Source organism: Lagopus leucura, unplaced genomic scaffold (assembly GCF_019238085.1).
Source record: "Lagopus leucura isolate 7727_CA_CO unplaced genomic scaffold, USGS_WTPT01 Super-Scaffold_100017, whole genome shotgun sequence".
Classification (NCBI taxonomy): domain Eukaryota; kingdom Metazoa; phylum Chordata; class Aves; order Galliformes; family Phasianidae; genus Lagopus; species Lagopus leucura.
The window spans coordinates 6,654,466-6,681,264 of NW_024962271.1; the positions used below are offsets into that span (position 1 = coordinate 6,654,466).

General features: G+C 41.2%; 1 protein-coding gene across 1 annotated transcript; it reads right to left on the minus strand.

Annotated features, from left to right (window-relative positions):
* Positions 1-1,922: 1,922 nt before the first annotated feature.
* GPI (glucose-6-phosphate isomerase) lies at positions 1,923-22,691 on the minus strand. Its single transcript, XM_042876995.1, has 18 exons — positions 22,503-22,691; positions 18,653-18,743; positions 17,737-17,805; positions 15,066-15,185; positions 13,805-13,888; positions 13,570-13,716; positions 11,803-11,874; positions 10,732-10,776; positions 9,887-9,940; positions 8,870-8,930; positions 7,177-7,220; positions 6,795-6,947; positions 6,322-6,451; positions 5,893-5,969; positions 4,581-4,709; positions 3,968-4,043; positions 3,816-3,882; positions 1,923-2,995 (listed from the first exon to the last, which is right to left on the minus strand). Exons 1-18 carry the CDS (start codon positions 22,619-22,621, stop codon positions 2,872-2,874), a joined length of 1,662 nt encoding a protein of 553 aa, XP_042732929.1. The 5' UTR covers positions 22,622-22,691; the 3' UTR covers positions 1,923-2,871.
* Between the last annotated feature and the right edge of the window lie 4,108 nt (positions 22,692-26,799).

Here is a 26,799-nt window from a genome sequence, read left to right on the forward strand (position 1 = left end):
GTGTTTCCTTAAAGGCCTGCAAGAGAAGCACGTGTCCTGTGGCTCACACACAAGGCTGAGGATCGGAAGATCTTGTTACAGCTCAAGGGACCAATAAGCTTCTGCTTACTTTAGACATGTTACTTCCTCTTTAGTTACTTCCATCACAAAATACAGCAAAATGCTCTCCTTTGCTCCCATCTCACTGGAATTCTATGCTCTCCAGAACAAATGCTATTTCTGCATTCTGTAACTCAGCAGAACCTGCTGGCTTTTATTCTCTCTTGCAGTATAAAGGATGACAAAAGGGTGATAACAGAATGTCATCAGGGAGCTCAGCCACATCCATTACAGTTTCCTGGTCAAACTTGGTGAGTTTGACATTTTCATCACTAGAGCATCATTTACAAGCAGCTCGCTGGGTTTTGTTCATGGCTAGATGCCTCCATTCTGCAGATCGCACCCCATCTCCAGGCTGCCCCCTCACCCAGCACACGGTACAGCAGTGCTCTGCGTCGCCTCCTCGGGCGGCTGTGCTTCCAGCACCTGCTGCTCCTTTCTGGATGAGGCTTCAAGCTGACCATCTACGCACTTAGAAGAAAACCAATTAACAGGAGGCTGCAAAATGGACTCCTGCACCCATTTAGCAGGCAGCCAGTCACCTTCACGAGCACCCTATCTCCACAGTGCAGCCCGCCCAACCCGGCTGCAGGGAGAACCTCCCCTAAGGCTTTGTTCCCTCTTTTCTCCCTGTGGCTGGATTTCGCAACATCAGGAGCGGCCATCTCCACACTTTCTGCTCTGACCGTCGCAGTAATTCCAGCACACAGGCTGATGCACGGGCAAGTCGCAGGTGGGAACCCCCTCCAGAATGGCGCTTTGTGATTTACTAACGTGACCTCCAAGTAGCAAACAGCACAGCTCGGGCAGCCCCGAGAGCTCTTGCAAGTTGGAAAAGACACCGGAACGAGCGAGGATTCTGAGGAACGCATGCGCGGGGCTCCCAGCCCTCGATCTCCACCCAGCCCTCACAGGAGCGCGAGCCACCAGGTGGCGCCACGGGGCTGCGGCACGCGCCGAGCTGCCGCGCGGGAAGGGCGGCGGTCCATCAGCTTGCTGGGTACCTGGTGACAACCAGCGTCCTACTGCTTTTTTCCCCCCCTCCTTCTTTATGCAGCAATTTTGAAATGCTACCAGCATGAGTAGTGGGGGCTGAAATCTAAACAAGGTCTGACAGCACCATTGCTTGAATATTGTTTTATTACACACAACCATTATTGTGATCTTACTGCTGTCGTACTGCATGGTTTCTGTGGTTGCAAGCTAACAGCACCTGCTGCTGCCCTCCCTTTAGCAAGAGCGCTTGTTTCACAACAGCAATCAGGCTGATAAACCAACACATACTCTTCCCCAAGATGCATTCTTTACAGAGTTAGAGAACAAGAACTTTCTTTCACTTCCTTCTCCAAGAAAAGCTTCTGGAGTTTGGAATTTGCAGAGTACCACCCAAACAAAAACGACAGCCTTCCCCTCAGCCCTTGGACCACAGCAAGCACAGTTCACTCCCTTACCACCAAGGGGAGCTCTTTCACAGCTGAACAGAAGTCGTACAGCTTGCTAGGAAAGTATCCCACCTCCTACTAAGGGTGGGGAGTGGTGACAGTGCTTCATGGAGAAAACGCTTTGTAAAGCTCGTATCAAATCCAGAGCACACACACACAAAAGAGACACAGAGTGAAGTTCATATCCATGCAATAGCTGCCAAGGTCTATGAAGGGATTACTGGTGCGGCAATGGTGATTAACTGGCAGTGCTGTCAGTTAATGTATAAGCAGCAGACATGCACATTAAGAGGTATGGGCTCAGACTTTCTGAACAATAGCATTTGTCATGGAAATTTGCTGAGACTCACAGTTAATCCATCTTATTTTTCTCTTCCATGCTTGTGTCTTACCTTTTTAATAAAGGTGTTATGGAGAAAACAGGCACAGCATGCTCCTCTGCTAACACGAAGGGTAACAGCAGTAGAGAATTAGAGGATACGAGCAGCTTATTCACACATACTGATACTGCACTCTATTCAATTCTGTTAGAATAGTGATGCCCACTTAAGACTGAGATGAGTGAGACGAGCTGCCTGTGGAGGATATCAAAATACACAGCTGCAAACAATGCCAGACTTCAGTTTCACATAAGCTCTTGAAAACAGTTTGGAAAATAAAGGTATCACTATCACTCCAGAAGCTTTCCTGCCTTCTGAAGTAAAAAGCCATCTGTGCAGAGCTTCCATAGCTTCTGAAGAAACACAAATACAGACCATCAACCATTTGTAAACCTTGCACAGCAGCACTGAAAATAATGTGCATCTTGCTCAAATGCATATCATACAAACTGCATGTTTATAGCTGTAGATTACTTGCTTCTTTGAACATACTTCTAGCATACAGCAGACCCAGACTAGGGCAATGACATGCCAGACAGAAGTCAGTGTACATGGCTTTAAGAGAACCTTACACACAGTAAGGCAAGCATTACTAGGTCTGCACCTAGTATTTAAAGATACAGAATGAAGAACTTCTACTCATCCATCACATCTTTTATTTTCTAATATCATTGTGATCATCTTTAAGGAAGCTGACGGATAAGAAGTGAGGAACGTACCAACTGCACTTTACAGATTGACAACCACAAAAATAGAAAGCACCTATAGAATCTCTGGGTTTCACAAAACTAGTTTTCATTTATAACACTTGACGCAACGAGGTCAACTGCAACAAGTGAAGAAGCTACATCAGTAAAGTGCTATTTTTGTTAAAAGTGGCTAAAAAGCACAACTACAACAGACTTGAGTATTCGGTGGTTAGATTGTCGATGTCCTCAGGAACTTTCATTTCAGGCTCTGTGTTTTTTGATGAAACTGATGAGCCCGTTTGTTGAGCTATCATGAGATGTCACTGCAGCATCTGACTCCAACTCGGGCTCAATTTTCTTGGCAAGCTGTTTTCCAAGCTCAACTCTGCATTTATAAAAACAGGAGAATAGAGAGGAAAAACAATTGTGATAACATATAAAGCATGTTAAAAGTTGTGCCAGTAGAGAGCAGCATGGCAGTCAAAAAAAAGTCAGTGTTTGAGTCACTGCACAAATGATTTAACCAAGTGCCATTCACAAACAGCTGAAGTTCTCACAAGTACAGCTGCCTAGCTGAACAGACAGCTCAAGTTACAAGATAGAGAGAAAGCTTTGTTTTGCAGTCTCTGTGCTGTTTTCCCCTTCACTGATTTGAACTATGCAGCCAGCTCCAAAGCAGAAGGTGTTCACCTTGCTCCTGTTCAGTTTTCAACACATCACTCAAAGCACTCATTTGTAACACTAAGACAATAAACAGCTGAGCTTTGGGACTAAAAGCTTTATTCAACACCACAGAGGACTATCCCAATGAGTTAAGAAACAAGAATCTTCTAACTGCTCCAAGAAAGGAAATGGTTCTACAGCATATTTCATTTGCCCTCCCCACCTTCTCTATTTAGATTCCATCAGACTGCTTGACTATCTTCTTGTATCTTTTTAGCATTCCTAGTTGGTTAGTTACTTAATCTAAAAAGCAAAAGTCCCCAAACTGAAGTTGTACTTAGGGTACTCATAGCTGGACAAGGGTACACTGTGATCTATTCCTTAAAAAAAGAAAAAAGTAAACACATGGCTTACATTTAAAACTGTTCAATCCTATATTTGATGAAAAATAGTGGAATATTTAAATCATCTTCTTTAAGGCATGACACATTAGGGAGTACAACTGTTAGTAAGTATACAAGAAACAGATCAAGAGAACTTACCCCCACTGATCATAGCTGTTAATATCCCAGACAACCCCCTGAACAAATATCTTGTGCTCATACATGGCTATAAAGAAAAAAACAACACTTGATCAATAACCTTATCATGAAGTCTTAAAGAGCATTTTCAGTCTTAAGATCCATTTACTTACCAATGATTGCTCCCAAGGTGAATGGGTTGAGTTTTGTAAACATGATGGAATTGGTTGGGCGATTTCCCTCAAAGACCTTTCAAAAACAAGAAGTACATTACAGTACAGTGCATTGCAATGAGTTTCTAATGCAAGTTCCACATTTTCCCTACAGCCCACATAAAATTATTTGTATTAGCAGCAAATACAGAATCACAGAGTCCAGAAAGCTTTAAAGGCTGCCTCTTCAATACTTCATACTCTGCACTTTCTCCATTGCTTATTAAAAGCAATGGCAAAATGATATCTCCAAGCACTGCTACTACCACTACAGCTCTGGAAAGTAGCAAAATACAAACCTGGGACACTGAAGAGATAGCTTTTTTTCCTCCAAGATGCCTCAATGACTGGAAGTCTTTTATGTTTAATGGTAGTGCCATTTACAAACTGCTCCACTACACCTGACAACCTTCAGTACCACTTTCACTGCTGTCAAGACAGTAGCACTTCATAGCCACCTGAGGGCATGGCCCCCCCTTACCAAGCTCCATCATGCAGCTTAACACCACAAATCCCTCACCACAGTAGTACTACTAATCAGAAGGAAACTGAAAAAATGACAGAGCCTGCTTACCTTATGGGGAAGAAGCTTCTCCAGAGCATCTCCACTCAGTCCAGCTGCTTGCAGCTCCTTACGAGCTTCATCAGCAGTCTTTCCTTTCATCAAGGCCTCAGTCTGGGCAAGGAAGTTGGCCAAAAGGATCTAGGAGGTAGAGATAAATACATGAACTCAAGCTATTATTTCCTTAGATAGAAAAGTGATTCTCAGTGCCTGAATCCAGACAGACATACTCCAGTGACATGTTATATTTTTAACACTACAGTAAACTTAACAGTGAAGTGTGCTATTTTGTGTATTACACCTGCCACTGCTTTTTACATCAGTGCTACTGATTACTACTTCAACAGTGCATGCATTCAAAATCACCCAGGGTTGCTGTGAGAAATCCTGTTCCTGTTGGAATAGACAGTGAACATCCTAGCACGAGCAAAGGAAGTTGCATTTTGTATATCCCTTTCAGAATGACTATGCTTCGTGGAAAAGCAAAATTGGACAACTATTACGTTTTTACTCTGTGAAGGATAACTCTCACAGTACACCAATACAACAGAAGGTTATTATTCCTTGCCTAATGTTCAATTGCAAGTTGATGGGTAGCTTTTTCCTATCAGCTATAGTGAAAATAAACATTTATTGCATCTATAAGAAAAAGAAAACATTTTCTCTTTCACAGATCCATCTTGTAAGTAGCATAGTTTGTATTACAACTGAAGAAAGTTGCTGGTACAGAACCCAAATATTTTTAACCTGAAATCATCATAATACTAAGTTCAGCTGACAAGACATGCTTTTTCTGAATTATGCAGCAAGTGATAAACCGGAACACTTGCTTCCACATATGAAACAAATAGTTCAATACCATTCCTTGAAAATCCCTTACTGGACAACTAAAACAGGTTTTAAATATCTGCATGGGAGGTTACAACCCTAAGCGTGCTGGTAGAAAGAACTGCTACAGCATCTCTGAGGAAACTTTCACCAGCTCTGATAATATGCTTCTTCCTACTCTGCAAAGAGTTACACTCCTTCAAATTCCTACAAGGTAGCTTATCTCCACAAGCCTAGTTTATCATCTCCTCCCAGTCTCCACAGGCCACACTGTTGATCTGCCTCAATAATGAGACCACTGTTCTTAAAGAACAAGAATGCCTCTAAACAAGTAACTATAATTCAGGATTTTTTTCAAATCTGTTGCAAATATTCACGGAGCCTGCATGTATGGCTTTCAAAGGGACATTTAGAAATCTGGTGCACTGCAATACTGGATAAGCTTCAATGCCTTCAGCGACAAGAAAGACGAGTATTCTGATAAAGATTTAATTACCTTGTGATGCAAGCCATTTCTGATTGGATGCTGAGTCTGAACTGGGATCATGAAGTCACAGGGAATCATGCGTGTTCCTATGAGAAAAGCCATGTTAAGAGCCCTGCATTAGAAGTTTAAAACACTAATTTCTCACTTCATGTTGAGTTATTGGTAGACTCGGCCACTTCAAAGATTTTCTAGGTCACTTATTAGGGGGAAATGACAATACAGCTTAATAGCTTCAGTTTTAGTTGCCTCTCTGCATTCTAGGAAAAAGACCTACATGTTATGGCCTTCTAAACCACTAATTAAGGGCAGAATAGTATTGTCACACAAGCCTAAACAGAAGCCCAAGCCTAGCTTCTAAACTAGTGTCAATTCTGAAGACTCTTACAGCTTTGTAGCCAGAATTAATTCCAAAACAAAGTAGTGAATGTTCTGTTTTACCTTGATGAATGAGTTGGTAAAATGCATGCTGCCCATTGGTGCCAGGCTCTCCCCACACAATAGGACCAGTACTGTAGTCCACACGAGATCCTTTCTTGGTAATGTATTTGCCATTAGATTCCATGTCACCCTAAAAGGGAAGAGTACTATTATCTCTCTCACAGAAGCATACACTATCTGTACAAGCTTTCATACATACTTTAAGTGCTGCTCATTTATAGAAATATCATAAGCATACATAACAGCTTATGTGCAGACAAACTTAACTGACATCTATGGAAAAAAATATCTAAATTATTTGAACAAATTGGATTTTAGCTATCTTCACACAACTTTACATCCCTGACTACATGAATTTGTGTAGTTATAATTTTAACCTTGAGACATACATTCTTGTTCTAGAACCAAGTCAGAAACATATCTTTATTCTTTACCCTTGCTTTTTGAAATCTTCTGCTCCAGTTGAATCTTACCTGCTGAAAGTAGGCAGCAAAGCGGTGCATATATTGGTCATAGGGCAGAAGCGCATGGGTTTCACATCCGTAGCAATTTATATACCACACCCCCAGCATGGCCAAGAGAACAGGCACATTCTTCTCCAGTGGAGCAGTATGGAAGTGTTTATCCTATTAAACAAAGAGGCAAAAAAAACCAACATTTTTCTTACAGCAATTGTCATACCTCACAAATCTTTAAGCATTTTGGTTTGTTTAACTGCTGTTTTGATCCAGAGAGCTCCCAAAGCAGCATCATTTTACAAGCACTGTGAGAGTACAGGAAGATGAACTTTGAAAGGCAGGCAGTTTCTAGTTACTGTGCTAAGAAACAAATTTGAAATAGGCAGCCCAAACTCACCATCCAATGGCCTCCAGCAAGCAGGCTCTCAAAGTTGTCAAAACCTAACGATTGAAAAAAGAGTCAGTGTGAACTTACAGCTTAAACGTCATCTTTCTGGCAGAGACAAGCCCGGAACGGCCTGAGATTGTTTTGTACACAGAAAAGCTCCCAACCACTAACTGAGTTTAATGTTATACTCTGACTTCTGAAATCCGTGCCCCAGACTTATTAGTTATGATTAAGGCATGGATCTCAGCGCAAGACCAACTCCAGGAAGCATGCTTTACAAACTTCATCTCAACTCCATTCAGACAGAATGGGTAACTGGAAGGAAAACAAAGGCAGTTGACATGGATTAGTCAAGGCTACTGTTTCCAGTTTCCCCAGTTATTGCTACAGAAGAAAAGCTTGTCCAAAGTAAAATAGGCCAATAAAACAGGAATTTCTGCACTGAGTCTGCAGATGCACACCTGCAGTAAGGCCTTTTTAAAAAGATTTTGAAGAGGATGGTTCTTCCTTCCTTGTTCTCTTAAGAAACCAAACATTTGATTGTTTGCTATATAGATCAGGGATTTAACAACTACATATTTTCTCTAATGAATATTTTACTAACATTCTTTCTCACAGGAAGCCAGAAACACTGACTGTCATATGGAAAAAAAAAAAAAAACCCTGAGATTGTGGTGAAGTGTTTGACAATCAAAGCAGGAGCTCTAGCTATGGTCAGGGGGCAGCTCTGGCAGATGAAGGATGCAAGATCAAGCAGCACAGACAGACTGGCACATCAGCAGTCAGCACTGTATCTGTCTGACAGTAGAGATGAACAATTTATTGCAGACAAAACAGTAGGTGCCTGACGCTTATTTTGCTGTTCAAGTATGCTTTTCCCACATATGACAACTCCTGTTAACACCATTCCAAGAATTCCACAACCAGTTTTTTTTCTTTTGATGTCATTCTAAGGAAATTCTAGCTTTCACTAATAACTTTACAGTCGCAGAATAATTATTGGAAAGGAATGATGAAGGAAGAGACAGGAATGTACAACAGCCTGTTCATCAAGAAAAAGCACTTCCCAGAGCTCTTTCACACACTCTGTACTCACCACCTGCATGTGAGATACGCATCAGACACCAATGGTGCCTCAGAGCACTAAGATAGGTGAGGATCAATTTACAAGGCTATCTATGTTTGCTTCACAACCAACTGCAGATAGACTATGGAGTCTAGTGGTACATGAATGCTGTTTTTAAGAGAAAGTAGTGGTGCAGGAAGTATGTGATGGGAGAAAGAACAGTTTCCACTCTACACACAGCTTTCATGCCGAATTTCAACCTTTTTTGGTGCACTGAAGTGTATATACTGTCACAAACTTGATACTCTATTCTTAAATAGTTGAGACAAATCAGCTACAAGATTTAGTTTTCAAGGCTGACGTGGCTTTACAAAAGCCAAGCACTTTTGGCTACACAGGCAACTAAAGAGATAATCTGACAATTTCTACCTACATAGGAGCAATTTCCAAGATGTCAGAAGTACTATGAAATGTCATTTCCTTTGCATTTATTTGTTTCAGCACAAACATTCACCTACTTACAGAGGAGGTTGGGTAAAACTGTCTGTCCCAAATTTAATTCACAATCCAGTACAGTTCAGTTATTCTACAAGTATAATCCCCAAATAGATTCTTGTTAATCACATGAATACCTACCAATATGAAGGGCTATGGAGAGACCAATGGCTGACCACAGAGAATAGCGACCACCAACCCACTGAAAACAAAAGAGTGGTTTATGCAGGAGAAGCACAAGGGTTTGAAATTCAAACTTGTTCAAATTACTACAAAATAGCAGCATGTTTAACCACTTTCAGCAAAACATAGTTTTTGTTGATAATCCAGTATACACCCTATAGCATAGTCAAGGGGACCTTACAGCAGCCCTCTAACCAATATTTAAGTATGCATTTCTTTGAGGATGTAAAGTTTTCTAACTAGTCCAGAGGCTATGATTTACATGATTCCTGCTGAAGCAGTTCCCTTCAGAATGTCTGCAGCTCACTTTGAAATACAAGCTTTAAATGTTTTCCTAGTACTCATGCTCTATAAGTACAATCTGCTTCAGCAAGGTTTTGACATTACCTAGGGAAAGGTAACACTGTAGGTAAGTTCTAAACTGCAGCTGTAAGATTTAGTTTGTCAAGCACAGTCAATCAGACAAACCAAACTGATCTGAAGCAGAAGGGTCAAGGCTAGATGCACTATACTTAAAATATGCATGTCCTATAAAATATCAAAGTTAGACTCCTGTTTGTAATGTTTGACCTTTACAGGCGTAGATTATATACAGTAGACCCCAACAGTCAAATGTCACAGCTTATAATAACTAGGAATAAGGTAATACTTCTATCTCCTATTACCCAGCAGATGATTAGTCAGCCAAGAACATAGAAGGCTCCTCTCCAGATCTCTAAACTATTCTGTTAAAATCCTGTTGCCAAAGACAAGACTGTTCTACTTGTTAGGCACACTCTTAGTTTGTTTCAGTCATGACTTTTCACGTTTCAGTGCTAAGAATACAAGTACTATTTGGGGGGGGGGATTTCTTTTTTTGTTTCATTTTTGGTCAGTCACATCTAGTCAAGATTTTCTTAGAATAACTTTATTTAATAGATACTTTAATTGTAATGGATATTCCAACTACTGAACAATATTAAGACTTCTACTTACATCCCAGAACTCAAACATGTTCTCAGTGTCAATTCCAAACTCTTTAACTTTAGGCTAGAATAAAAAAAAAAGTAGGGAAGAATAAAACATTAAGAATTTTGATGTCCAGCAAATAAGAAACACAAGTTTGGTGCCTATGAAATACACAATTGCCCAATTACAGCATTTTAAAATTACATCGCTTCCGTCACAAATATAAAGCCTACTTACATTTCCAAATACCATTATCACCATTCAGCAGTTCTGAATGCTAAGACATACATTCCTTACATGAGAAGAATAGCAATATAGTTAGGACTGGCACTGTCTACATTTGAAGTGCCTAGAGCGGAAAAAGGAACTTCACACCCGATTACTTAACAACCTCTCACTTACCAGAGTCTAATTGCTGCATCTCTTTCCAACTTAGCCTTTTTTTCCCCCCTATGCAATGCCACGACAGTGCATGTCATGCTCATTGCACGTAACATTCACACAAGCTACCTGCATTACTTCAGCAAATATCTGAAGAGTTTAAGAGTACCATTTGTTTATAGAGAAACTGCATGCACACATACTTAAGAAGTAACAAGTACCCCTCTTAATAACAGAAAGCTCTTATACTGGAAGCATCTATCATTTCAGATTTACAAAGCTCTAGAAGAAAAAGTAATCTACAGTGGTGCTGCAGTTCAGTACTTTGGAAGTGTTCCATTATTTCCAGTAGAATAAATGCATTATTTCAACAGGAAGTCTAACTAAAACACCATTACTTGAATATCAATAAAGGCTTCCTTACTTGATTGTACAGGGAAACTATTTTAAAGGTACACAGAAGAAAGTCTAAATAAGATTGTTATACTTACACCATTGGTAGACAAGGCAACAAAGTGCTTGGCCACAGCTGAAGGCTTAATAGAAAATGAAGACCATTAGATCTGGAATGCTACTTATTTTCATTTCTTGTTATAAAACCTATTTGCTTCTATTTTACATGTAAGAAAAAATAGTTTACTATCATCAGTTATTTTTGCATTTATCAACTTGAAATCATCTTATTCACATTCACTGTAAGACTTGACAGCATGCCCATCCAAAGAAAGTGTGTTCTGACAATGTTCTCATGAATCTCTCTCACTGGAAGTAGAGGCTACTTGGAGTAGCATACCATTTTTTCTAAGTACATAATCAGCCTGCTGCATCACTAAAGCCACTTCTGAACACTTCAACTGTTGTACCCCTCTCTCCCAGGGAGGAAGGATCAAGAACAGCTGCAACTTTTGATAAACTTCAAGCTAGAGATTTAGACTTTGGTCTTTTAATGACTGTTCTGGCAAACTTCTATAATGAGAAACTTTAAAGCCCAGTTTTCAACCTAAGTACAGCTATTTTGACTAGAACATGTTAAAGATTGTTAACTACCTAAGCAAGCAGTATAGCAGTATTTGCTTCTTCCTTTTAAAGGTCAGAAACAGGAGGGAGTTAAATTAATACAAGGTTTCTATTCAAAGCACAGCCACCTGCTATGGAATCTCTGTATACTACTTCAACCATAGTTTCATTTCTAGCTTTGAAAAACGTGTCAACAATTGGAAGATAATGACAGGCAGACACCATATTCTTTGATTCCATGCCAGTGGTACCACTAAACCATTAACCAGCTCTAAGGCAGATACTATCATGTTATTTAAAGGCAGAATTTGGGAGAGAAAAAAAAAAAAAACAATGACAACACAAAACTTGTTTTATCGCTTCAGTCAGACAGCTTGCCACTAACCATGATGCATTTCAACATTCTCTACAGCATTTGCTAAGCTATGCAGCTTACATTTGGGCAGTTATTGGCCCTGCTCCAAAGCACACTTAAAATGAGTAGGGAAAAACTGCACAACAGGAATCAGTTGCGTTCTGTTACGTAACCCAAGCATTAGACTTACATCCTTAGCAGCCTGTAGGAACCACTCTTTGGCCGTTACTGCATTGGTGATAGTTTCTTGGGTGGTGAAGGTCTGAGAATCAGAAAATGAAGACACATTTTATACTTAAAATTGAAACAAATTCAAGTTGCTAAAACATCATTCAGAATTAACCTGCTGTAGTTATCTGGAAGAGAGGCTCATAATAGACAGCTGTTGCCACACTCCAGGAAAAAAAAGCAAGCTTATCAAACCACTTTATCATTTTGCTGGAATTGGAATTATTATTCCCCATTTCCTTCCCTCCCTAGAAGTGGCTCACAAACCTGAAAACTGAAGTTTCCTACTTCAGTATTTCACTAAATATGAAGTTTTAATCACTCAAAAAGGAAATGATCGAGCTTCAAAACAGGACAATCCATCTGGACTGTCCTCCTGATCTTTAATTCCTTCTCTTCCATGAAGCAGCACTCATTTCTGCTAAAAGTATTTTGCTGATTAAACGTTTTCCTGCTTCATGAAGTGTGCAAAGAAGTTCAGTCATGCAGATGTACAGTCATTCTGATGTACTCAACCATCAAAATCTTCCTTTAAGAGTGAACACTACGTTCAACCTACCCTCATCTATCTCCAGACATACTTCATTATGAAACACAAGCCTGTTATGGCAAACAAAAAAAATCCCATTCACCCTCTTCCAAAGATATTTAATTATCCAAGTACAGCTTAGCAAATAGAAACTGAAGTGTTACTCTTAATCTGGCAGTCTTCTAAGGCTTTGAACCATGACGCCTGAACTCAGTTATTCAAAACTGACCATTAGCATTACTTTGTGAAGTTTTCTTATTATTCCATAAGTTGCTCTGCCACAGTATTGCCAAAATAAAATAATGAGCAGAGTAGAGCATGGCCAGCATTACACACATTAATTTATTGCAGATTCTGTCCTCAACAATAAGAAGGGCCTACTGTGCTTCAGAAATCAAACAACCCAAGTTACGTAACATGACGGAATGACAGAATTCTGTCTTCAGTTTCCTCAGATAAGAGGGAAGCAATATAGGAAGTAAACAATGATGGCAGCTAGCAATTAAGCATTAAATTTAAGAATAAGCTTACTAGTAAGCTGAGACTTAAAAAGGCAGTTATTACATCTGTACTCAAAAATGAAATGTCATCTTAAACACTACCATCAGCCTGTCTTTGCCTGTTCATAAAGCAAGAAGCTTAGTATTTATTGTGCCCAAGGAAGCCAACATTTATGTTACTTAAGGTAGTAGTAAAAGATCTTCTAAAACAGAATGAAGATTCCTAAACTACATTAATGTGAAAAATCAGTGAGAAAACCGAACACAGCACTATGACCAATTAACACTGTACTTTGTAATAAGCAATGTGAAAGACCACAAGCAGAATTATGGAATGTGACAAAATCTTGAGTTCTATGTGAGATGACGCACCCCAACCTACAGCAAGGTATAGAAAAGCAAGCTTTTGAGAATATAACTTCAATTTGTGTTGACTGAGAAACACTCAGGACAACAGGAAGTTGCTCATGCATTACTTGTGTAGGCTGGTTGAATCACTTCCAGTGCTTGACTACTGTACCCCTGAATATTTCAGTAGCAGTATGAACTTCAATTCCAAGTTTAGGAAGAATAAGAACAGGCTTTTTTAGAAATAGTTCACTTTACAGATACCTAATTGAGACCTTCCTGTGGAAGAAGCTGTTTTGACTGAATCCTTCATCACCTGAAAAAGTCATACCAGTGATGTTCTTAGACGTACCTTTGATGCAATGATGAAGAGCGTGGTTTCTGGATGGAGCACAGCCAGGGTTTTGGCTATATGAGTACCATCAATGTTAGATACAAACCAAACATGTGGACCTCCCTTGGAATATGGTTTCAAGGCTTCAGTTACCATCAGAGGTCCCTGGAGAGAAGTAGCAGTTAGGCTGTCATTATTGTACATATGCACATACAAAAAAGACGGGAAAGATATATGTAAGTCAGGAGCTTACCAAGTCAGAGCCACCAATCCCAATATTGACCACATCAGTTATAGCTTTTCCAGTGTAGCCTTTCCATTCACCACTACGGACTTTCTAACGTGGGGGGGAAATGAACACAGTAAGTACTTTATTTATTTATTTATCTATATGTTGAAGTCAACAATTCTAACACTGGAAGCAGGCTGTTTTCAAGCACTATTGTAGAGGATCTCCTAAGACAACTCAGTTTTATACTAACTTCTTTGAAGTAAATGTTAACTAAGCACCTAGCTAGCAATTAGAATTTTAACACACATGTATAACAAACTGCAAAATTAAATCCTGCCTTCCTGAATGTGAATTATTACAGCATTTACAACAAATGAGTATAAAAGCAAAATAAATCAAGCTAAAAATGAAAAAAATCTTAGGTACTGAATTATTTGCATGAGATGTTTGACTCAAGTTTTTTATTTCAGGTGTCCTTAATTAGCAAAATCACTTCTAATTAAAGTGGAAAACTTTGTAATAAAGCCTTAGAGGTAGCACTTATGGGCAAACTGAGCATTTGAAAGACTTCTCTACTGCATATTTATGTATATTTTGCACTGAAACTTCTGGAGTTTAGCTTTGAAGCATATAGAGTTCTCTGTTCTTGCTGACTCTTAATAGCTATTGAATCCCAACAAGAAAAAAATAAAATCATTAAACAGTATCAAAATACTGCACTGGCTTCTGTCCATTACGCACCATCCATACATGAAATGCTACTCTAATCCCTAAAGGTATCTTTCCAGTATCATGTGCACTTCTACGTAAACTCCCCCATTCTAAAGCACTGTTTCTACAATTTAAGCTGTTGATCATGCTGATACTTGATCTCCTTCTCTGCAGATGTTTTTAAGCAAAAGCTTTGTTTTACTTCCTGCAAATACAGAACCATTTTTAGTAAGCACCATCACATAGCCTGTAAATGGTGTTGCCATGGTTTTTAAATTCCATCTGCCTAAGTGAGTCAACTGAAACAAGGATCTTTGTTCATCTTCCCATAGATGCTGTTTAATAAGATTTATTTTAAATCTGCATTGGAAGTGATATTCTGACTGATGATTTCAGCAAAGCAAGTCATTCTTATTACTGGTTTGAATGTGGAGTTACAGTTCTGTTAGAAACCTGCATAAAGCAGGGAACAGACTGCGAATCAGCCTACAATCAACACTTGACAACATGCATATAAGGAAGCCTGACTGATTATAGTATATGAAAGGTGCGTTACGGTGCTACTCGATACCTGGCAGAAGTGTTTCATTTTGTCCAACACTTTGTTTACTTCTGGAACAACATCCTTCCCATCTACAAGTATCGGGGTATTGGAACGATTTCTCAGAGCAATATGAAGCACAGCTCGGTTCTGAAACAAGAGGAAAAGAGAAGGTACAAGTCAGAAGTAACTCCAAAGCTTCCAATCCAGAAGGCAGTAGAATCTTAAACACCATCAAAAGCTCTTCAGATTAACTGCAATTGGCAGCAGTCCTTTGTGTGCATGTGTAGTGGAAATGCTGAGTCACAGCCTGAAGCAGTGACTGAGCACCTGGTGGGAAGGCAGGGCCAACCCAGGGGAGCTCAGTGCATGCAGTGCACCTGAGTGACCAGAAGGGGTGGAGCCAGGCTGCAGCCCTTCCCAGCCCTCATTTAAGGGTTGGCAGTGGAGGTGAGGGCATTCTTGCTGGAGATGCCTGCATACCTGAGGTAAGCAGCTCTTTTCCCTCATTTCCGTGGCTGCTGCATTTGGGCACGTTCTCATCTGCTGTCATCAAAGACCTTGCTATCCCATTATAGCATTACAGTACATATACACACACCACCAGCTACCTAATCACCCTCACTTCACAGAATCAGTGCAGAAGGCTCACAATCTCACCAAGTAAACAAATAGGTTATTTTAACTACTTTAACGAGAGCACTCAAGGTCCCTTACAAAGCATTGAGTATTTGAGGCTCAGAATTCAGCAATATTCAAGTCCTCAGTAACACACTTTTTTCAGACCTACAAAAGTTTTTCTATTAATAAGGACATTAATAAAATAAAACAGTTCATTTCTTTGGTATTTTCTCAGTTATCCAGAGACAAATATTTTTCATCAGATGCTGAGATACAGTAACCACAATATTATATCCACTGGCCACAATTAAAGGTTCCTTGAATATCCTGCACACCAGATACACAGCAGTTGGTATCTATGGGGAAAAAATTCTCCTATTAGCAGAGAATTAGCACAGCAACATGCATGCTGCCACAAGTCTAAACACTGAAATCTGACCTCCAACTTGCCTGTCAGTAGCTTATGGTTTTAATCTAGAGCAAAGGAGCTGTAGTCAATACTACTGAATGAATTAAATAATTTGTCTCCTGTTTCATTGTTCCTCATTACAATGAGAGGCACTGAGAGACAAAGAACTACACCAACAATATACCAAGCTATCATTTAAATACAAAATACTCATTAAAAAAAAAAAAATAGAGTCCATGGTTTGAGTTGTTAATAATGAAGATGTGCTTAAATCTGGAGCAAACAGGCTTGAGGTTTTTTTTGTTTGTTTGTTTTTAAACTCTTGGCCATGGAATGGCACTACTGGTGAATATTGTCATTATCTGGTTTAACAGATTTTTCTTCATCAAGACAAGTACTGGCATTCAAACTACTGTTACACAAAAATATGTCCTAAATTTTGGTAGGCAGTAAAGAATGCCCTCATAAGCAGTGGTCAGATATGTGCTACCTTGTAATGCACTGTCTTTGCAGCATACCAGGCTACAAGTTCTAACTCATCAGGACAAACACCTGGCAATATCATGCTTGAGCACGCTATAAAAAATTTCCACATAAGGACCAACCAAGCAGTCAATGCCTGCAGCACCAAATACAGACATGTCTTAAATACTTAACGATAAATATCTAAAGAATGCTCTAAATCAGAATAAGAGTAGTGGATAAGTCAGTTCTCGACACTAAGCAGCACCCTTCTGTCTGGCTGCTCTAGGTTTATTCCATCAAGCTATTTGACAGCAATCTGTTTAAGGCCTCATCAACATTTCACGATGTCTACATGTTCATATTCCATAACTAAATCAATTTGCTGTTCTACATTAATAGAAACTGATTTACACCAAATTTAATTCCAAGTCAAATTCTGACCAGAAATGAGAAGTAGCCTGAAAATTGAGAAGACCAAAGTCAACATGTAGTTTACTGTTAAATCAAGTCACCACATTCCGACAGCACTGAACTAGCAGAAGTAGCAGATGAACACACCATTACACTGTATGATGCATTTGGTTTCAAGTGCTACTGGGGAAAGTACATCCTTCTGAAAAGTCTTCAACCACCAAATGTACTTTCTGGTAAAAAGTGAAGAATAACTCTAACCCTAAAATTCAGCCAACTAAGCCAAAAGAAATACTTAGTTCTGCAAGATTGCCTCAAACATACTTTAAGGCAGGCAAATTCATAATTCTATATTATTGATTCCATCCTACTTTTAGTTTTAGGGAAAAAGAGGTACAGTTTTATCCTCTGCATATTCTAGTGAAGATTTAAACATTATAACTCTCAGACCTACAGACAGGAATATAACCAGTCTTCTTGAAAGAGGTGGCTAATTTTTCAAGACAGTTAATAGTCTCTACTAGCAGAAGTACCCAAAATTAAGCAGCTTCAGCAACCCAGAGCAGAGAGCCTTACACAACCTTATTCACATTTTCTTCTGTCTTTGTCAGAGCTGTTGAAATTTCTCATGTAACTAATGAACAAACATTACAAACACTTTCAGTATTTCAAAGTAGTAATTACACTAAGTTTTTCAAAGACTCATCTCTTACAAAGATGCATGAACATTCACAATTACACACACACACACACACAACTGAGGGGGAAAAGAACTATGGACAGAAATAGCCTTACCTCAGTAAAGTTGATCTTCTCTCCGCTGAACATTCGTTCTCTGGCACTTTCCACACCCCTTGACTTTGCCTGAGTAATGTAAAAATAGATTCCTCTTAAAAATAGCAAGAAGTCAACTCGTACTGCAAAGGTCCAGCTAACAGAAAGGAGGGCAAGCTTTTACCACAAGACAGCCAAAGAGAAATTGTTAGATGAAGGACTCACTGTGCGCTACTTTAAAAACAGACTCTCTCATTTAAAGCAAGTATTTTTTTGCACGCTATTTATTTCCTTAACAGGATATATAGCAACATGCACAAGAGACAAAAATGTAGTGAGTAGACTTACTGGGTTTCATCTCAGACTGCTACAGGATCCATTTATGACAGTTTTTAACAGTATTTATAAAGAACAATTAAAACAGCAACAGAAGTGCTGTTTCAGAACTGTATCACACTAGGTGTGACTGAAGCAATAGTTAAGGAAGGGTGGTAATTATGAACAGCAAGCTGAAGTTAAAGACAAAAACTTCTTAAAATACCTCCAACTGCAAAGGAATATCAAAACTACAACTACATGACGTATGAAACAATATTTCAGTTTCAGGTCTACAAGTCATCAGCTTTTCTTACAGCTTCATATTAATCCCTTATTTTACTGCAGACTTCAGTAACATTATGAGACACCAACCAGTCTGCTACAGAGAACAGGTTTTTTCAGTGAGCTCAAGAGAGATCTGGGCACTGAAAAATGGCCTAACTCCATGTAGCCAAAGGATAATGCAAGACTTCCAACAATGCCTATTAAGACCTACTAACTAATGATCTTGAACATGGAATCAAATTCAGAGCTAAATATGTATAAACAACGCTAGAGTAGTCAGTCACAGGTAATTAACTTTCTTAGGGCACCGAATTAACAAAAGAGTTTTATTTACCAGTTCAATCAGCATTTTCATCACTTCTTCTGTAACCAGGTTCTTCGAGTAATCCAGTAAGATATCCCCATGATCAGTATTCAGAGTCAGGCTATCAAAACAAACACTTCAGTTAATTGCACATTCATGAAGGATTTTCAGCAAGACAATGACAACTCTACAAGTTCAGCAACTTGAACTCTAGTTGGTCTAAGTTAGTAAAGAGGACCTGAGAAACAAACTGGCCCCACAAGTTCTGTAAGATGATCTACCAGAGAGTACATCATTTAAACTGAAGATGGCTGTTTCAAACAAGCTAAGTTATTGTGTCCATTTCTGTCTGTAAAAACACAAACACCATGAAGTTTATTTAATGCATAGCTGCATAATCACATTCTGTTTCACCAAGCCACGAGCTTTCTCCAGCAATTAGGTTCTTTCCTAAACACAATAGGTAAAAAAGCTTATCACAATATGCTGCTGCTAAGAAAACCAAACTGCTTTCAGTTACATACAGGTCATTTCAACAAATCCAGACGTACTTTCTCCTACAGTAGTAGGAAAAGTTACATATCTAAACAACTCAGAGAGAAATTACCTGCCAAGCACAATGCAGAATTATATCTTGTTTGTGCAATGAACAGCCTTATTTTGCTCACAGCCTCAGTGAATTCTCGATACGATTTTACCAACCCTTAGTATACACAAGCATTTCAGAAGACAAACACGTGAGCTTTACATCTGAGCTAAAACATTAAGACAGTAGTCTGTTAAAGTCAACCAAGCCCTTTCATGTTCACTAACCTCATATCTAAATGAGAATCTATACAGCTCCCCTATTGTCCTTTACTATTTTCTACCAATTTCTCTGCACTAATTAACAACCTAATGAATAAACACACTCTGAACTCACACATATAAGTTATTTGGAGGGCTTTAGACAAAAGCTCCTAAGTTACTCCCACTTCTGCTCCACACGCTTGACCATAGGAAATGGCACATATCTAAACTGATGGCATTTCTGCCCTGCTTTTTCTTTCTCAATATTGAGGCCCCATAACATTCACTGTTATTTTAGTGCTACCTATGCTAGGAACTTCACAAGACAACACACAGCACAGTCGTCATTCCAAAAAGATACAATTGAGCAGGCAACAATCTGGACAAGAAGACTGGAATGGATGGAATTTGTAATAACAATAATCAGCAAGGCCTGGACACCTTGCTGCTTTCAGTAACTTAAAGAAAAATACTGGAAGAAACTGCAGCCAGATGGCATCCCAAGACATTATGCAAGAAGCAGTAGCAATGGCTACCAGTGAACACAGCAGGTCTAACTCCCCACCTCCCATGCACACACCCTAATCTCACCCTGCATTCTGGAACCAACAGTTCCACCCCTTCAAACGGAAGCACAAAACCTTTCAGCTCAGCTACATTCTGCTACACTATCCATTCTGCAATGCAGCATCTGTTGAGAGCACTACCTGGGTGGAACGCCACTTGTCATGTAAGCCACATCCACACCTAAGTCACACAGCCTATCACTAGAAAGTGGAAGGCTGACCATTGCTACAGACCTTACATCTGGGCAGCACACAAAGCCCAAGGTTTACTTTACAGGTCTGACCATGCTGTATCAGGAAGAGGACGTGCAAGTTTTCACAAGTGGAGACAAGACAGAAGGAAGAAAGGGTCTGTACTGCATGGGACACAGCCAGTGAGCGTTAGGTTCCTATAGTAGCACTTAATAGCTATGGAGTCCCTGAAGTGAGGTGCTCAAACTGAAAATTGGTGTTATTCTAAAGTTCTTACAACACAAACACCAATAAGCACTTTTAACTGGGTATAATTTTCTTTTTTCCTCAGAAGAAAGTCAATTATTTTATGCTCACTCTCAGAAGAGCTGACTGCCTTCATAAAGAAGCTCATGGGGGAAGAGGTGCTAATTACAGAGGGCCTTTGGGAAGCCTTCTGGGCCCAGCTCTGAGCAGATGCGAGCCATGAGTCAGATCTGCAGGATGGCAGCAGAGCAGGGATCAGTGACAAGTGTGCAAGCTGATCTGCCAAACTAAACCTGGCTGTCTGTTCAGCACTTTTATTTGCTCCCATGAAGTTCTCCTAGCAGTGCACAGTGCGTGGATTTATCACAAAATGGGACCAAATCCATGAAGTGAAATAAAACAATCTCAGAATACCACAACTGTTTCTTCTCATTACAGTTTGATTAAACAAACACAAATTTAGAGATATATGAGAGACAGGTGGCCTTCATTAATAGCATTTCATAAGAAAAATACAAGTCGGATAACCACATTCTGGGGGACACACACTGACTGCTTCCAGTATGGAGCTGCAAATGAGCGTCTGTGTGCTTAAAGCATCACTCGTCTGGTAACTTCCAGTTAATGATACACAGTCGCAGCATAACATCTGAAGTCTACAACATAATCACAAGAAATTCAATACAGATTACTTGAAACAAATACCAGATTTTATGGTTAAAGTAGCTTAGTGAGGCAACAGCTAATAAGACTGAACTTCAGTGTTGTAAGCAGCACCTCAGTTATACCTTAGGATTTACTCAGCCAGTCTGAGTCAGCTCTTTTTTGTCCTATGGATATTAGGAATTATCCTATGGATATTAGGAGAGTCAGTCTCTTGGAACATTTGGGGGGATACGGAAAGCTCGCAAGCAGAACATTATTTCCTACTGAAAAAAGATTTAACTAAGATTAGTAAAACCGTTCTCACAGTTAAGCAACGTTCTGTCAGAAGAGCCAGATAAAATCAGCGGTCCAAAAACTTGGCACACCTTTTCCATCCCTGCAAAATGGCTATGTGGACCTTTACATGTGGTGTTTCATTACAGTTTAAGTAGCACGTGATAAGCTCAAGGGGAAAGAAGTCACTTGACCTGGGATGCTGAAAGAAGCATTGACACGTGCAACAAGGAAGTCCTATCTGCGCATTTAAGAACAGAAGCTTGCTGTGCCTGCATTGCCCAGGCTTACGTGGAACTGAGCATCAGCAATGCTCCTCCACACACAGACCCGTCTGACTGCTACAGCCCAGGAGGGCACTTGAAACAGCACTACCATTTTACAGGCTGAGGAAACCAAAGGCTCTCACTGCTTCCACGTCTCACTTCCTTTAGGAAAAAAAAAAAAAAAAAAAAAAAAAAAAGCGTTGCAAGGTGCTGGCTACTACGCGGGTTGCAGGAGTTGAAGCAAGCAGGGCCGCTTGGGGGCGGGGGCCGGCTCTGCCCTAACCTCGGCAGCCGGGGGCAAAGAAGCGGCTCCGGCCATCACCGCAGTCATCTTATCGCGGGGCTTATCATGACTAAGCACGCGGCCGCGAGATGGCCGCCCCACAACGCCGCCGTGCAGCCGGCGCTGTGCTGCCCGGCACGTACCGCGCCGCAAGGATGAGTCAAGGACGAGCACGCGCGCCCAACGCGCTCGGGGCTGCCGGAGGAGCCCCCCCGCCCCGCGCCATCCGCCGCAGCCCGGCCGGGGGGCGCTGCAGGCCCAGGAGCGCGTGCCCGGCCCGCGAGCGGCCTCCGAGCACTCGGCTCGGCCGGCGGCGGCCGCCTCCACGCCGCCTCCGGAGCCCCGGCGAGACGGGCAGCTACCTCCAGCTCGGCCCTCCGCGCGTGCCGCGGCTCCTCGCGGCCCCGTCAGACCTCGGGGGAAAAGGGGGCCGCATCTCCTCCGTTTACAGCCAGCTCCCCCCGCCCACCGGAGCGCTCTGCAGGGCGGGAGCCCTACGCGGCCTCGGACCTCGCACGCGGAAGGACCCGCGGCGGATCGCGCCGCTCGGCTGCAGGGAGGGCGGGCAGGGACTGCGGGCAGGGACTGCGTAGCCTCACCTGAACTTATGGAAGCGGTCCTTGTCGCTCTCGAACAGCTGCCGCAGGACGAGCTTGGAGGCGTTCGCCTTGTGCCACTCGAGCAGCTTCTTGAAATGGGGGTCTGCGGACAGCGGCATGCCAGCGGCCAGGTGGGAAGAGAGCAGACACGGAACGGCGGGCACACAGAGTGAGGCGACCGCTGCCGCCCCGCCTTTATAGCAGGAGCCCGGCCCCGCCCCGGCTCCTTCCCCTCTGCGATTCCCTCCCTGCCGGGCTGGGGCTGCACGCAGCGCTGCGGTGCTTGCGAGCGGCTCCCGGGGCAGGCGGAGGCTCGCCCCGTTATAAATCAGCGCAGGCCCGGAGCAGCCGTGTGGGGCTCTGCTGAGTTCCGTGGTTCGTTTTTAACCCGGCTGGCCTGGTTTCAACCCGTCTGCGTGGTGCCGCGCGGCGCAGCCCGGCTGTAGGGCTGCCAGGGGCCGGGGCGGTGCGCTGTGAGGGCTCGGCACGCGGCCTTAGGGCAGCCGTAGCGCTCCGAGCCCCCAGCTGGCAGCAAGGCGCCCAAATCCCCGAGCGGCTGAGCGCAGCAGCTCTGGGCCGCAGCTTCAGACGGATCGGTGCCGCGCCCTCGGCAGGGCCAGCCCTTATGTAACGGCCGGGCGGCGGCTGCTCGGTTCTGTGAGCAGCGGCTGTGCGGCGCACGGGCGTACAAAGGCGTGTCAAATTCTGGAGATTATGCTCTTGGGGCTTAGGTGAATAAATCCCGGTGAAGTCATATTTTAAGCACCTAAGCCCTTTGGTGGATGTGAGCCTAAATCAGAGTCACTTGGCACAGATTGCTACAATCACAGCCCAAGCCTGCAGCAGTAGAACCAGTGTCTTTATCCTCGCTCAAAAAATATTCTGAACTGATCCTTAGTTACATTAGCAAAAGTGTACTTTGGTCACTGTGGTAATAAACAGTAAAAAGACTTTTCCTTCAGCATAATAAATCTCAAACATTCTAAGTTTTCAGGTTTTTTTGTTTGTTTTCTTTTTTTACATTTTTGAAGGCTACGCTCATCCCTCCTGTTGTAGCCCAGGGGAACTTGTCCAGGGCAGCGCTGGTTCCTTCACACTGCCCAAGCACCTTCCAGAAGCTGTGGTCCTGTGTACCTTCATATGAGGTACAAAAAAGTAACAAATGGACTCTGATTCCACAAAGAAGCACACAAGTGCCCACTAAGTCTTTAAGAAGCCACTTGGATCATCAGGTGCACTTCCATGTCAACTTCATACATTTTCCCTCCTTTTCAAAGTCTTTGGGATAAAAACCTCAATAATACCAGACCTCCCCTGTACACAGGCAGGCTGTAACCCAGGATCTAAAGTTCTTTGGCCTAATAAATATCTCCCATTAGACATAGGGAAAGAATAAATAACCTTTCAAAAATGTTACTGATAGAGTTTCATAGTCAGCCATGAAATACTCACAGAATCACAGAATCGCAAGGTTGGAAACGACCTGCAAGATCATCCAGTCCAACCACCCTCCCATTCCTATCAGTGCCACAAGCTACTAAACCATCTCTCGTAGCTCCTCATCCAGGCGCCTCTTGAACTCCTGCTCACCTGTACGACTTTCCTCCAATAGGATTTCATTAGTCTCACCACATTCCTACCAAACCCAAGGATCTCTCACATACATTTTCCACAGCTTCTCTTCTGCTACCAACAGTAGTTGCTCTGCTTTCATTTTCAGAGCATCCTTCACATCCTTTTACTGGCTAGTCTCAAATCAAAGTTCTGCCTTTTGTACATATTTACATTCAGTTTTCTTGCAGCTCCTCCCAGCAATCCTGTTGTTTTCATAAACACTTACAAAATTTCCATTTTGCTTCCACTTTTCCTCTGTTATTATTTCAAATGTATCTATTCCCCTATCCTGCCTATCACTGTAAAATATTGGGAATATCAAAGTTGTAATTTCTTCTTAAAAATTAGAATTTAATTGCCTTGATGCCTCAACAGCTAAAGTGTCTTCCCTGGTTCCTTTCTTAAATTTTCATTCATTGCTATAGTTCTTTTTTTTTTCTCAGCTCATTTTTCCAATTCTTTTTCAACCTACCAAGTCACAGCACAGGTCTGTGGCTTCTTACTGCTCCAACATGTATCAGTCATGAATCTAGTAATTGTTTGTGTCCTTGTTCCTGTTCAAATGAAAATAGAATTCCTTGTCTTTACGCAGTGCAACCACTCAACTGTATTTCTGTCCATGTTTCAGCACAGCTCTACTCAATTTTGTTTCTCCTTTTTTGACTTTTTTGCATCATGGTCCTTGCACTATCTGAATTGTCTCCACATTCTTGGGATCTTAAATCTTTAAGATCTTCACGTTCATCTGACCCAAGCCCAATGTTTGCTTCACATCCCAAATCTACAACCATTCTCCTCATACTTAATTTTATACGTGCAAGAATGTATGAGTTGAGGTCATCAATAACGACATATTAACTCTGGTTCACAATATAGGCAATAACATCACGGCCTTTCTACTAATTCAACTTTCTAAAATGTTAATTTTGTTACCTATAACTCCAGTGTATGCTGTTCACATGCTGCAAATTCCATTTGCTTTCTTTTATAATACTTTAAGATTTCAAAATGTTGTTTTCTCTCATCTAATTAACCTAAGCTTTCAACATTTGTATTTTGTTTTCTTGCGTGTCCTTCTTTGCAGCCAGCACTTCCTTATTTCCTGCCTTCTATCTCTAGGCTACAGAGTACATGCTCCTCAGGAAGTTCTAGAGGTCAAATTATTCCTGCAGCACACTATGCAAATTTTCTGACATTAAAAAAAGATATCCAGGTCAAGGTCCTAATTTTAATCTCTAAAGACCACAGGATAGGGTTTGTAGCTGTTGCAGGAGTGGCTTGTCACTCCGTAAGCTGTGTGACAGCTGACCACTATAGGGACAGTGAGGCCTTGTCTATGCTGAAAAGATCAATTGATTTCATAGTAGACAGCAGGAGGAGGATTTGGACCTGGAAGGTTCAGAAGTTTAGACAGCTGCTTCTTTGACAGCTGCTAGCTGTCCTACCAATTTTCCTTGAGATTAATTCTAAGGCAAGTAGATGGAAGCCATCATTTAGAACAAAGACAGAACCTTAGACTAATGGAAGATGGTGTGAACATAGTGATGCTTCAGCTCTTGCAAAGTATGTCTGAAACATGTTCTCATTCCAGAAAGGCCAAAGGCTATCATAGCGAAGGATGACAGCCTTTGGGGCTAAGAAAGGGTATTTTAGTAAAGGATATTCTGTAATTGATGGAGATCCATTTTCTGACCTATAGGCTACAATGGTGAATTTACCATTTTACAAATGCCAGCCTCCATTAACAACAGCTGCACAATGACCTACTTATTAAGAAAGACAAGTGAAAATTCCATTCTGGAAGACAGCTGCATAGAAATTAATATTTCTAAATGAATGTGTAGAGCCTAAATACTTCTGCCTCCAGCAGTTATGCCAGAAAGGTCAAGTGGCATGTTTAATAGATAATCTCTGTGATTAATTTATCAGAAAGAACCAAGTGGCTAATTTCCCTAATTGAAAATTTCCGGCATGCTAGGAATTTTTCATATATAATTCCATTTCCAGTTAAATCCGTTGTACTAACTTGCTTTATTATATGAATGCAAACAAAACTACAGCCTTGAATCCTTGAATATTGTTTTCTAATAGAGGAAACAAAATATTTGAGCAGTAGCAGATAAAGTAGATTTTTCTGAGGACTAAATCTGGATTTTCAAATCAAATCCCAGGTTCCAAATAGGAAAAATGGGCCAGACTTGCAGAGCATTCCACAGCCATCAGGCTTTGTCAGTAGTAGTGGAATAAACCTGATCCCATACTCACTACCGTGGATTATGTGGAACGGTGCTCACTGACATCAGCAAAGAAACTCAAGGTGAGACTGGAGCGGGCTTCAGGAAAAAGGCACATGGTCAGAACTGGCTGTGGTAATGTGTTAATTCCAAAACATTTGAACTGATCATCTCTACCTACATTTTTAAGTACTCCTACTAGCTTTTTAAGGTTGGGAAGGTTGTCAGGGTGAGGTAATCTTTTTACTTAGACTGTGACGATCAGATACAGAATCTTCTTCAGTTTTGGCAAAGAAAAAGCAAATTTCCTGCTAAGCATAGGCAGGAAGCATTGCTCTAACTTTGCTATGTTCATCAGTTTAACACTGAGGAATAGAAGGGTGCCAGTATTTGTGGCAGAGGACAAATGTCCTGTGAGGGAAACAGCCACGCAGAGGAAGAAAACAGTA